At 32.5% G+C, this 13689-nt stretch overlaps 2 protein-coding genes and 1 pseudogene across 4 annotated transcripts; all 3 read left to right on the top strand.

The window, feature by feature from the left end:
* Window positions 1-196: 196 nt before the first annotated feature.
* Window positions 197-4191, top strand: LOC114164041 (alpha/beta-Hydrolases superfamily protein). 2 transcript variants are annotated; one of them, XM_085667128.1, is made up of 10 exons: window positions 197-700; window positions 832-899; window positions 1302-1372; window positions 1485-1754; window positions 1948-2108; window positions 2203-2258; window positions 2458-2510; window positions 2585-2717; window positions 3448-3647; window positions 3836-4191. In XM_085667128.1, the coding sequence occupies exons 1-10, from the start codon at window positions 471-473 to the stop codon at window positions 3905-3907; spliced, it is 1314 nt and encodes a 437-aa protein (XP_085523254.1). In that variant the 5' UTR covers window positions 197-470; the 3' UTR covers window positions 3908-4191. The 2 variants fall into 2 exon arrangements, with proteins under 2 accessions (XP_085523254.1, XP_027904307.1); XM_028048506.2 differs by having other exon boundaries at window positions 233-700; window positions 3550-3647.
* A 617-nt stretch (window positions 4192-4808) lies between these two features.
* Window positions 4809-6060, top strand: LOC114164042 (EPIDERMAL PATTERNING FACTOR-like protein 2). The gene is made up of 4 exons (XM_028048507.2): window positions 4809-5031; window positions 5306-5417; window positions 5498-5535; window positions 5613-6060. Exons 2-4 carry the CDS (start codon window positions 5327-5329, stop codon window positions 5877-5879), a joined length of 396 nt encoding a protein of 131 aa, XP_027904308.1. The 5' UTR covers window positions 4809-5031; window positions 5306-5326; the 3' UTR covers window positions 5880-6060.
* A 3620-nt stretch (window positions 6061-9680) lies between these two features.
* LOC114162844 (uncharacterized) lies at window positions 9681-12060 on the top strand (annotated as a pseudogene). Its single transcript, XR_014984521.1, has 2 exons — window positions 9681-9853; window positions 10849-12060. The product of XR_014984521.1 is annotated as an uncharacterized LOC114162844 (transcript).
* The last annotated feature ends 1629 nt before the right edge of the window (window positions 12061-13689 follow it).

The raw sequence follows: 13689 nt of genomic DNA, 5'->3' as shown, positions 1-13689 counted from the left end.
TTTAGGGGTAATAATAACTACTAATCAACAAAACCTTAAACGATCCATGTGTGAAGTTTATATGATCTGACCAAATCTTAGTTATAAGAATAAGGTGGATAAGCTTCAGATGAATCAAAGAAAATAATTGAAAGAAAAAATGTGAAATTTGGTTGGTTGAAGACATATAGAATAGTACATAGAAAATTAAATAGTGAAAAAATTTGGTTGGTTGAAGACATATAGAATAGTACATAGAAAATTAAATAGTGAAAGCATGGTATAAGAAGGAGAGGGTCAGAGTCAAGAAGCTGAAGCTGAAAGTCATTGAAGGCAGCTTCGTGTTGGAGTTCCCTGTCCCATTCTAGTACTGTATTTTTCTTTCAAGTACATAAGAAGGGAACTCTACTACCTCCCCAAATCAACCCCAGATACTCACCTTTTCAAAGTTTTTGTCTTTTGGCCTTTTCAAACCCAACACCGTGATTTCCATGGATTCAGAAGCAGCACCCCAGCTAGAAGAAATAAAGCAAGAGGGTGTCGGAAAAGGGACCAAGAAGAAGAAGAAGAGCAAAAAGAGTTCTTTTTTTCCCAGGTTTGGTTGTTTCAGAATCGAGCATGATGTTTCAGGGGGAGGTTTTGATATTGAGGTTGTTGATGAGACTGGTCAGCGTCCCACCCCCACCCACTTGATCATAATGGTTAATGGTCTTGTTGGCAGGTTTGCCTAACTACCGTCACTTTTAAGTTTGAATCTTTTCTACTCTATTTATGATTTGCCTCTAGGTTGTGTGTGTGATCTATTTGATTAGCCTTTTAGTCAAGTAATGTAACAATACCTCTTTGGTGCAGCGCTCAGAATTGGAAATTTGCCGCAAAGCAGTTTCTGAAAAGGTTTCCAGAAGACGCTGTTGTACATTGTAAGTTCGCAGAAACAAATTCTGCCTGCCTCCTTTGTCTGTTTAAGCAAAATCATCTTTCTGATGTGTGGTAGCATTGAGTCTGATAAAAAAATTCTGTTTTTACCAGGATTTTGATTAAGAAAAATGTTGTAAAATCACAATTTTAACTAATCAGAGAAAGTGTTGTTGATTTTATTTAAATCATACTCTATTGTGAAGAAAACCCACATAATGGGTGCCCCAGTTGAAGTTTATCATGAGTTGATGTTATTGCTTGAAAACTAGAAGCAACGTTCATCCCCTGGTGTTTTTTAAAAGGCTAAAGAAAGTGAAGCAGTTTCAATTATCTTTAAATTTGTGTTCTCTATTGCACTCTTTCATCCACCATTTAATGGAATGCATAACCATTGTGAAACGCAGGCAGTGAACGCAATTCTTCAATGTTGACCTTTGATGGGATTGATGTAATGGGAGATAGACTAGCCGAGGAGGTGTGTTATGGCTTTGACATTCAGTTGTTTGATCTTTGTAATCGTTTATTCCACACGCAGGAAGATAAAAACCCAGAAAATGAAAGATATTTGTTTTGTTCTGTTTTCTCAGGTTATATCAGTTATAAAACGTCACCCAAGTGTTCAGAAAATTTCATTTGTAGGTCACTCTTTAGGAGGCTTGGTGGCAAGATATGCAATAGCTCGGCTTTATGGGAGAGACATATCTCTTGAACTTTCTCAGGGAAATGGACATTGTGAAAGTCATGTTTCAGATCAAGAAAATCATGACAGAAAATATGAAGGAAAAATTGCAGGACTAGAGCCCATAAATTTCATTACATCTGCAACGCCACACCTTGGTTCTAGAGGTCATAAACAGGTCATTCTTTGGTAGCTTTAGCCTATGACTTTATGGAGCAAAATCAGCAATTTGAATGCTTTATTGCCTGTGATGAGAAACGTTTTTCTGTAAATAAGGGAGTAAAAGCAATAAATAGAAGATTGTGGTATACACAGAAGTGGCTTAGTATGAGTTGATAATGACATAGTTTTTGGAATTATGTATGCTTCAGGTTCCTATGTTCTGTGGATTTTACTCTCTGGAGAAAGCAGTGTCTCGTGTTGCTGGGGTCTTTGGTAAAACGGGAAAACATCTATTTTTAACAGATAGTGACAATGGGAAACCCCCTCTTCTTCTTCAGATGGTTCGTGACTCTGAAGACATTAAATTCTTGTAAGAATTTATGGTTCTGTTTGTTTGATTTTTTTTCTTTTTCTTACTTCTCTGAGCCAATAACAAATAACATTCTACACCTTTTTCTCTATAGGTCTGCTTTACGCTCCTTCAAACGCCGTGTTGCCTATGCGAATGTTCGTTATGACCGTATCCTTGTATTTTAGTCATAAGCCCAGATGAATTTGAAGTCTTAATCTGTCAATTTAGTTTTTGATTTTGATGCCTATCACTCAATTTAATTTTGTCTGATTCAGAAATCAAAATAACCACAATTACTATTAAGTTGACGTGAATTAATGTTTAACTCCACAAATTATTTACAAGAACAACTTGACTCTTTAAATAGAGCTTGTTGGATGGAGTACATCATCTATCAGACGTAGAATGGAACTCCCTAAGGTAATCATCAAGATTCTGCAATATAATATAATTTATCTAAATTGTGTTTTTGTCTGACTTGTTTTTTTATTCAGCGGCGGCATCTTTCAAGACATGAAAAGTACCCTCATATCGTAAATGTAGAGACAGCAAAATCTAGTTGTGTCACCGAGGATGTTCCTGCTGAATCCAAACTGAGTAATGGATCCAGTAAACTTGATTCGGAAGGTATTTCACTTTCAAGTTTTTCAACTGATGAGGTTTATTTTGAATTGTATAGTGTGTTGTTGTCTAAATATTTTTGGAATATATAACTACTACGATAAACATGGCAAGTTCTTGTCTGTTGTGGTCCGAGGTGGCTGGTGCTTGGATCATGAAACTCAAAAGATGAGCATTTTTTGGAGTTTTGTGATGACCCATGAAAGCGAAAATGAAAAAATAAAATCAAAGTTGCTGTCATTTGAAGATTAGTTTAAGGAGACGTATTGACGTTGTTTAAACTTAATAATTCATCTTATAGTATGGTATTTGGTGGAGTCACTAATTGTTCTGAAGGAGTAGTTAGATGTGAGAAACATTTTTAACAAGCGAATCAGATCTTTATATGATATACACCACGATGAGATTAGTTAAAAGTAGATAATTTCAAAGAAAAAAAGTGTGTTTGTAAAAAAAAGCACTACTTACTATAACTGTGGCACTCTGAGGTGTAATTTATAAAAAAAATTGAAGTAGTTCAAGATCATGGCTGTCATCACTAATCTAAATATGACATAATCTAAAACTTGAATATGAATTACGTAGAGAGTAGAGACCATAGACACGTGAATACATAATTTTTTTTCCATTACTTAATAGTTTTGTTTTGTACGAGTACTTGTACCCTCCACCTAGAATTTCCTGGTATGGTTAAGAACCTTGAGAACAAATCCTGAATGTTGCTCCTGAAATTTAGTTACATGCTTCTGCCAAATCGGATTGAACATAAAGATAAAGATACGGTGCTTTATATTACGGATCATAGCTAAAATGGTGTACAAATTAACGACCCTTGCAGAGGAAATGATCAGAAGCTTGACAGCAATGAGCTGGGACAGAATTGATGTCAGTTTCAGTGGCAGTAGGCAGAAATACCTGGCACATGGCACCATTCAGGCAAGTTTCTGCTTCTTGAAACACATAATCTAGGAACAATAATCCTTTTCTAATCTTAACACCAGGCAAGACCATGATGGGGTCTTCAATGTTTCACATTTTATGTTCTGAAAATCATAGTGATTGTATTCTGCTATATTACACCTTGTTTTAAGTATTGACAATGGTTGAAATTTGTTCTATATCAGGTGAATACTTACTGCATAAATTCGGATGGAGCAGACGTGATTCAACATATGGTTGACAGTTTTCAGATATAGTTTTCCATATTTCCAGATTCTAACAGACAAGACAATGCCATTTTTTTGTAAGACGGAGAGGGCTTCATCACCTTTTTGCCACTGAAGTTGACAAAATACAGACCAAGAAGGTTTAAAGAACACAAGAATGTGAAAAATACATTGATAAAGAACAGAACGGGGCTATAATTGTGCACCCTACAATTTTCTTGTGCCCATTCTACTTTGACTGCAATGTATATGGAGTCATTTGGAATGAGAACACCCAAAATAAAGTTAAAAATCTGCACTCTTTCGAATTTCAATCATATCTCAAAATGTTGTTTGTTGTAGTGTAACTAACTACTGTTTCTGCCATAATTATTTTAAAATCAATTTTCTTAAATTTTATTTGAATGAACTACATTTATTAGAAAAGTACGCAACTGTTGAATTCAGCTGTCATAAATAAGCCTAATTGGCCCACCACTCCATCAGCTTTGCGTAACAGTAACTTATAATGATGAGAGGAATGGAAGGAGATGCATTAATGTTTCGTGTACTCTTTCGAGGAACATACTCTTTCGAGGAGGAACATACGTAGCAAATCCTGTATATGTATACACACGCAAGATCAATGCTATTTCTGCAATATATCTTAGAACAAGTATTATAAATAAATAGAGAATAATACATGAGAACAAGAGATAATAAGCTAAACTAACGTAAAATGAATCATCTGCCAAATAAAATGGACACAACTTAGCATTACAGCAGAAGAAAATGGATGTTCGGACAAAACAGGGCTAAGCGGGTTTCATTTTTTCCAACTTTCACAACAAAAGAAAGACCAAAGTATGAAGTGTTCACACACCTATTCCGATGATGTGAATGAAGTTGGTGATGTGTTTTTTTGTTTATGTCCGTGTCTTGTATTGTGGTATTCGAAAGGTCGGTGTGTGTTTGTGTGTGAGCATGGGATGGCCATTAATCCAAGTCTGAATGGTGCTCTCAGTTCGAGAATTTGTCCCCATATGACAGAGGTTGGATTTTTGAGGCTCGGTGAACGAGGAACCGTGTGTGTCTGTTGGAGTGGTGAGGTCCTTCCTTTGCTTACACCCTTCCGTTCTCACAGAGTCCAAGATCTATAATACACACCTTTTGCAGTGAGTGTTTATGAATTGATGGGGAAATAATAAGGGTAATAAAAGAGGTGAGAGTGAGGGATCGGTTTTGTATAATAGGGGTGGCATTCAATATCTGACCCACGTTTGGGACACCTTTTTCAGAATTTCAGCTGCACTGCTTTCTCTTCTGCCACATATCCCTCACTCTCTCTCTTTGTCACACTGTTCTTTTCCACCATCATTTTTCATCCATCAAGCTGTTATTAGTATTTAGTTACACTCAAAACAATTTACTGAATCCTTTCTTCTGCAGTCTCTTTCCCCTGATGAGAAGATGGGGTTAACTCAAGTCTGTGTCTCCTGCCACAACTATAGACAAACCCTCCTATGCTTCATTCTCTTTGCTATTCTATTCACGGCCAAAGGTTATCCCGCTTCTATATTCTTCCTTCTTCTTTCTCTTTTTATCTGATTAACTTTGCTTATACTGTATATATGCATGCAGCAAGACCAGTTTCTTCCACTCTTGCAGAACCTGCTCAGGTACAAAATCATCACTGAATTCGTCTACTTTATATCTTCCAATCTGTTGGTATAATTGAGTACTTGAATATATGCAGAAGGACATCAAAAAGCGGGAACAGATGGTTGTGGCAAAATCTCAGATAGGTTCTAGGCCTCCCAAGTGTGAAAAAAGATGCAGTACTTGTGAGCACTGTGAAGCAGTTCAAGTCCCGGTTACACCTCAAATTCAAACTCATAGAAGTCATTATTCACCTGCAAAAGCAACCGTGGTTGTTTCTATCTCATCAAGAGGTGATGACCTTTCAAATTACAAGCCAATGTGTTGGAAATGCAAGTGTGGGGATCACCTTTTCAATCCATAAAGGGGGAACTGGCATACATATTTGCTTGGGAATCAACAATTCAAAAAATGTGTATGATTTCAATTATTTACATATCAATTCCTCTTCATGCTTGTATATTGTAGATATTTGGCAATTATAGTCCATAGTTGTGGCTTCCATTTGCTTAAAGTTAAACCACTTTGTTTTTTTTTTGTTATCATATCTACTTGTTTTTCTTTCTGCTTACAATGAAAAGCTTTTGTGAGGGTTTACTTTTTCTGCTCAGACATTACCAGCATTTGGTATAAACCTCTGGGTATATCTTCTCCCTGCAAGTATATACTTTCCTTTTATGCTGCAATAGAATGGAAGAAAAAAAATGAGATGATAAGAGAAAATGCATGGTGGGTTGGTGGGGTGTTGGTAGATCCATTGCAAAAACTAGAAAACAAGATGAGAAGGGGAAGAGAAGTAGTGTGTCAGAGGGTCTTGTTTTCGTATGCTACAAGATTAAGATATTTTCATTCAGAGAGGGTGAGCTAATACCACCAACCTCGAAGGGATAAAAACATTCATCAATACATAACACACATCCATAAACGTGCCTACCTAGGGATCTCACTTATTAGCATAGTAGTAGTATTTTTTTTCCCTTTTAGTTTTAGTTTAGCTGACACAAATATTTCAGTGATGAAATGAAATTGTGACACCTTCTGCAGGGTGTGTGAGAGTGTGTTTGGTGCATTAATTAAGTGTTGGGAGTGAGGGGTTTTGAGGAGAAAAAAAGGTAGTAATGAAAGTGGCATTTGGGCCATTGAATTGATGAAGGTGGTGTTATATTGTTTATGGGAACACAACATTGATGTTGGAGGAACATTGGGTGGATTTTTGTGAGTGAGTTGCATTGATTCATGAGTCATCTACTTGGTTTGGCTATCTCTTTTGGTGCAGACACTGAAGCGTGGTATTTAATGAGAGTATTATTCGCTGTTTGCACTGTACCTTCTATGACCATTCACCATCTTTTATTCATCTCTCATCACTAGTTCCTCAATTCAAACTTCAAACTTCAAACAAAACATAAATCTCATTGTATCATGGAATCAAAATTTGCCACCATTTCTAACACATTCTCTTAATGAAATTAGAGTGCACATGAGTGCACATTATTGATACTACTTGGAAGTATGCTAAAACCATGGATTAAACTAATGAATACATGACACAACTCAGTTAAGAGTGTGTCCTAGTTAAAGGTGTGTCCATGACTTTCTGTTTTAACTTTTCAACTTTCTAAACAACACAATTTTGACTTAGGCATTAATTTTGTATATATTTTATATTTTTGTTTATTTTTATGATTGATTGAACCTTGAGCCTAACATATATTTGTTTGCAGTTTCATTAATAAAGAATTTTATTAATTGAAATATAAAGATCAAATATATAAATATACTTAAATTAAGTATTAAATAAAAATATAAGATTTAAAAAGAAGAGAGAATGAATCCGATTAGTTGTGGTACCGGTGTACTCACATGCCTTATGAAGAGGTGTCAGAAAAGACAACGACTTTTACAAATAAATCTCAACTTTTTTTTTTTTAAAGATATATCCGGTATCAATTCAATGTTTTTTTTTCTCTTTCTTCTTATTTTCTTTCTTTGTGAGAACTAAGAAATAAAAAGTACATGTAAAGAATAAGGATTTGAATATGTTTATATGGGTAATAGTGTTTTGTTAAAATGAAAAGGAAAACATTATATATGTATATTCTAAAAAAATATGTGATAATAAAAATTAAATTAAAATTTTAACCCTCTTTATTTTCAGTCTTACAAATTTAACTTTTGTTTAATCTATAATTATACATACATGTTCATTTTATTCATTGAATACATATCTTATTAATAAATAATTTATTTAACAATTGAAAATTAAATATTAGATTAAACTTATTAAGACTAGAATAAATTTTAAAAAAATAATCACAGATCGAAATTTGATTGAAAGAAAACAAAATTGCAACCTAATACATATTGATGCGATTTGGATCACTGCTTATATTTTAAAAGAAAATCTTCATTAATTTTCCTTTTTAATTTTTTAAACCTGAACTCATTTTTTAAATATATTATACATATCTTAGTTATTGCTTTAAATATTTCACTTGTTTTTAGCTTATCTTACATGTAATCACAATGTGAAATATCTAAATCTAGTTCATTGTCTTAAACTTTTATTGAAAACTTTGATTTAGCTTCTTCATTTGTATATAGAAGATACCCATGAATGTATATGTAACTATACTCATAATGGTATCCATATTTGTCCAATTGATGTCCCCCAACATGATGCAAAATGGTAGGTTGAAAACTTAATGCACGCAATAAATGTATTAAGAGACACTCATTTTTATTTCTTAGTTATTTTAGATTTGTTTTTGTTACTTTTTCTTAAAGATGTATGTTTGTATTTGATTTGATTTTTTGTGATGATGGAAATATTTACGTTTACCTCTTGTTTGTTTGTTCTAATATGGAAAAAGTTGAAATGAGAGAAATAAAAGAAATAAAAAACTGATAAACATGTAAACCAAATAAAAAATCCATAAAATAAAAAAAATGGTAAAAGAAAATATAAATGATTGTACATAGAAATATTAATAAAAGAGATATCCCAATTTTATCATTGAATTTTGTTCAGCATAGAAATAATTATTATAAACGACATTTCTTAGAAACAAAATATATTCCTTGCTTATGAATTATTGTTACTAAAGATTTTTAAATTTTGTAAGAAAAGCAAGTGATGGAGTTTTTAACACTGTTAGTGGTTTCGTATAAAAAAAATAATACTATAGGACCTAAAGAATATTATTCAACAAAAGTATTTTGTTTGATCAGTTTTTGTAATTAGAAGAAGGAGAGAGGAAAACATAATTATTACTTTTTGTACACAATATATATAAAAGTTATTCTACCATTATATTATTTTATTAATTCATAATTTACAAAAAGAATAATTTCATAGTAATTACTGATATACAAATATTTATAAATAATTATTGACTATCTTATTTATTATAGATATATGACTAGAACATAAACCAGTAAAATATAAAAGCTGACTATAAAAAAAAAATCCATAACTAATTAACTATGTTTAACTTTTAAGTATTTATTATAATTGCTACTATTTCAGAAAAAAAAATTGCTGTTATATGCATATATATATATATATATATATATATATATATAACATATTCTAAAAATATTACAAATATATTAAAAATTAGAGAAAATTATATTTACCTCTCCTTATATTGTGTTAAATAATCCCAAACATCTCTATTTTAAGAATAAATATTTATGTTTCTGATGCTTTTAGTGAATAAAACTACAGTTATATCTCCAGTAAATAAAATAAAATAAAAAACTCACTGTTTTTTAATAAAATGACATTATTTTTTTTATATATGTAATAACATATATTTAAATATAATAATAAGTTAACAAAGTAATAATTTATATTTTATGATAATTTATATCAAAACAATATTTTCTAAAAAATATAATTTTCAATACTTTATAAGACCATCTATAATTGAACCCATAACACTGACTTTACCATAAAAAAAAAAATCAAATGGAGAAACTTACTTAAATAAAGTAAAAAAATAGGTGTAGAAGGTGCAAGAAAATGACTAATTATAGAGTATACCCTGACATTAGAAATGAAAAATCATTTTACCAACCTTCAATACCTATAATAAATACCCTTCTTACCTCCGACAAAGGATATCACTGTGCATGCCCTTTTCTGCAACACAGCAAAACATGCACGTGCGTCACGCATGGCTAGTCTTGCCCGTGACCACCATATGTTATTCACAGAGGGTTCGTCGTCTTCTTTTTCTCTCTCATTATGAACTTTCATCAAACACTTTCAGAGAGATAACACAGAGATATGGATATGCTTCATTTTTCTCACTCTCTTGCTCTCTCACACTGGTATCACATACCCTCCATCCTTTTTTTTCTCTATTTACATATTACTGATTATTTGCAAGTTGCACTCAACTTCAAACATTAACTCTTATGGCTCACTTACCCTCTAGGCATGTGTGTATTAATTCTCTTTGATGTTTCATTCTGTTTCTTTTTTTTTAAAGAATATTATAGACTACTTGTCCACAAAGTTTAGACTTTAACAGTGTATACTCACCTATCTCACCTGTTTAATACTGATTTTGCAGCTTAAGTGTTGGTTGAATTAAAAAACTTCCATTTGTAGTGAACTTGTTCATTATTTGACATATATATCAGAGTCCACTACTTAGAGTGAGGATAAAGAAAGGAAGTATGAAATTTTGGATGTGATTTCTATTTTCAAAATTCTTCAAGTAGACAAAACTATTTAGACAGACAACTACTAGAGTCCAAGGGAATAAATAGGGAGTGGAATTGAAAGAGAGGTTCAACATGAGAAAAAAGAGAAGATGGGAGAACATCTCCCAATTATATAGTTTGGGTTTTAAAATACTTGTTTTGGAATTTCAAAATTTAGTAGATTTTGATTGTTGGTGAGTAGTGCTGTTGAATCCTTGGAGAGCAACAACAAGCATGGGAGAACATCTCCCAATTATATAGTTTGTTGATTATTTTGAGGACTTAGAAAGGATCCATTATTAGCTGTTTTTCAAGCAAGGATCTAGTGAAGTACTGATTTGACTTAACAAAGTTAATTGTGCAGAAAAAAAGAATGGTGAAAGAAGACTATCACTGTCATATTGAGATAGAAACTTACTAATCAATTTGCTTTCAGTTGCTTTACATGGCCTCAATATGAAAATATTATTTCTTAATGATGCAGAATGCTGAAATGTTTTTCTACAGTTAGGGCTTCTGTTTACTCTGTTGAAGACTTTGGCTTATGCTTGCCTGACTTTTTTATTTTATTTTTTTCTGATCTGCTATTTTAGTCACACGAATGCTGTCTTGTACAGATTCTGCAAACACCTGATGATTCATAAGTAAATCATGTTGAAACAAGTATCCAACAGAAACCAGAGGACAAAAGGCTTCAAGGTAAAACAAGGTTTTAAAATATTTACTTTGATTGTTGTTGGCATATGGTTGCTTCACCAACTCAAACAACACTCACATGAAAAGATGCCGTACGAGGAAACCTCTGCAAAAGCATTTGAAATTCAGAAGGCTAGTTCTGAAACTAAAAGGCTTGGAAGAAAAGGGTTGCAACCATGGTCAAATGATAAACTGTTTGAACTGATGGAGGATACTGAAGAAAAAATTGAAGAGGAAGAATCAGAGGAAGTAGAAGACCTTATTGATGAACAAGACAAAGAGAAGGAGGAGCAAAATGAAGATGAAGATGGTGAAGACATGGGAAAACAGATGGAAGATATGAGCTTATCAGAGGATGAAAGTCATGAGGAAGGTGACAAAGATACACAATCAAAAAGTGAGAAATATAACAAAGAGACTGGTGCATCTAGGGTTGTGATGAGGATGACAAAAAGTTTAGGTTCTGGATTTGAACTTGGAGGTTTGAGAAAAGTAAAAGAAGAACAGGTGGGAAATTCAAAAGGGATTGAAACAGAAAAGCAGAAGAAGAAAATCATGGACTCAAGCAAAGTCACTGACCACAGCACTGATTCATCCAAATGTCTTAGTTACAAAAGGAATAGATGATGTGCTTGATTTTGGTGCTGCATCAAAGATTCGTTACTTTAAGACATGATTTTGATAGTGCAACACATAGTAGGACACGATTTAACATGGATGTTCTTAGAAACTTTTTTTTCCTTTTAAATGGGACAGCTACATGAAAGGGAAAATAAGTCACCTAGAATTTCAACGAGGAGAATTTGGAGAAAAACATTGTATCAAGTTATCAATAACAACTGTAGAAATGTACTCAATAACGAGCTGAATAAGCAGACCCTCTCTGAGACACAACAAACAAAACAAGTATCTGCTTTAAAATAAATAATGTCTTGTACGCTGTTTTTCTTTTTCAGACTGTAAACAATTTATTCATACTTTCTGCTTGTGAGTCTTGAGTCATATTGTGCCTTGTGCACAGACAGTATTATAGTTCAAATATTCCAGAAAAAGTCAAAGTTTACATGTTCCACACACAGGAAGAACTAGTTGTAGTAATGAATTGCTTCTTATGGATTTGATCTTATCTTGTTTTTTTTCCTCCACTTTTGAACTAGTTTGGTTCGCTTTCAAAAAGGAGTTGCCGACAATTTTTGTAAGTCAGGCTGGAGCCAATGTTTTTATCTGTAGTATCAGATGGTCCATTTCCTTCAAGATTGAATGTCCTCGTGATACATAACAACAAAAATGGCTAAGGGTACAAAAGCTGTGGGCTCACAATCCCTTCCCCTCGGTATTGGATTTATATATGGATGTGGCAGAGCTTCTTACTTTTGTCCCATAGATAAATTCAGAAATAATGAGTAAAATTTCCTTTTCAAAAGTAAGAGTGTAACGTAGGTGTGACATTACTTCGTCCCGAAGATGAAATGAACGAATACATGCTGATATTACAGATTTATGGATACTTGTTGCGGATCAAATATTTAATATATAAAGTAATAATAATGTTTAATATAATTTAAATTTAAATTTACACGATAATAATTTTATATTTATAATATTTTAAAAAAATTATAGTTTTCAAAATATATATATATATATATATATATATATATATATATATATATATATATATATATATATAATAGGTATATGTTCATTGCTTTTAAAATAACTGTTAATATATCATATAGATATCATATCTGTACAACATAGTTCATAATTAATGGAATTGGGATTATTGAAGTTATATAATCATCTGAGGTACACCGTGTACACGACAGGGTTAAGCTTATCATGCTTGGATTCAATCCTATTTATATCATAAATTGTTTTAGTCCCAGTGTTATCCTATCACATCTTCAACACCAAACAAACCCTAATGGCATTATACCGCAAGTAGAAATTAATAATCCACAAAAATATGTTAACAGCTGACTAACAAAAAATTACCTTGGAGAGCAACATATCCCATGCTTTGGCAATGGTTTCATTGAGGTAACCTTTGAAATTTGGGACTTTCCCATGTGGGCATTGGACGGGCGAGTTGTCAAGAGGACTGCATATACCTTGAAATGTAACATGTTCATCATCAATTTAGAGGTAGAATTTGAAGAACCTTCACCAAATGGATGACAACCCAAATCAGTAACATGTTCATCATCAAATTCCCACTATTGCCCAGTGTTTACATCCTTAATATGTGCAATGTAATGGCCACAATTAGCACCAGTAGTTCCCTTGTGAATCAGTACAGCTGACAGATCATACACCAAATCAAACTGAGACAACTCCGACATTCTATGCCGCATATCAAATTTAGCAGGAAATGAGTAAGGAGAATTAAATTTTTTCTTGATTGCAGTCTGTCAACACATATAAATAAACAATGTTTGTAAGTAATAAGGGTTGATTTTTCTCAATTACAATCAAACTTGTGGTACATAAAAGTGTATCCATTTGTATAATAAAAAAAATAATCTATAAATTTTAAAATTTTGTACGAAAACTAACTAATACGTAACTCTCCACTTTTGTTTATTATGACCCACTTATTTGCCTATTTTGTTTGTCTATTTTTTTGTTTAAGCCAGTTACCTAGTGCAAGTAATAATGGTTGATTTTTGTAACTTATAATTAAACTTGTGGTACATTAAAAATGCTCCCCTTTGTATAATAAAAAAATTGATAAGTAAATTTTCAAACATTGTACAAAAATA

The sequence above is a fragment of the Vigna unguiculata genome, chromosome 9 (assembly GCF_037176805.1).
Source record: "Vigna unguiculata cultivar grain cowpea cultivar isolate G323 ecotype 2 chromosome 9, ASM3717680v1, whole genome shotgun sequence".
Taxonomy (NCBI): domain Eukaryota; kingdom Viridiplantae; phylum Streptophyta; class Magnoliopsida; order Fabales; family Fabaceae; genus Vigna; species Vigna unguiculata.
The sequence above is the reverse complement of the archived record's forward strand: the minus strand, read 5'-3'. Positions and strand labels throughout refer to the sequence as shown.

Bases quoted from the DNA above. Each gene is read 5' to 3' on its own strand.
- LOC114164041 (XM_085667128.1), top strand. From the start codon at position 471: ATGGATTCAGAAGCAGCACCCCAGCTAGAAGAAATAAAGCAAGAGGGT. The intron at 900-1,301 runs GTAAGTTCGCAG...TGTGAAACGCAG, and splicing joins AGAAGACGCTGTTGTACATT to GCAGTGAACGCAATTCTTCA. The intron at 2,511-2,584 runs GTAATCATCAAG...TTTTTTATTCAG, and splicing joins GTAGAATGGAACTCCCTAAG to CGGCGGCATCTTTCAAGACA.
- LOC114164042 (XM_028048507.2), top strand. From the start codon at position 5,327: ATGGGGTTAACTCAAGTCTGTGTCTCCTGCCACAACTATAGACAAACC. The intron at 5,418-5,497 runs GTTATCCCGCTT...ATATGCATGCAG, and splicing joins TATTCTATTCACGGCCAAAG to CAAGACCAGTTTCTTCCACT. The intron at 5,536-5,612 runs GTACAAAATCAT...GAATATATGCAG, and splicing joins CTCTTGCAGAACCTGCTCAG to AAGGACATCAAAAAGCGGGA.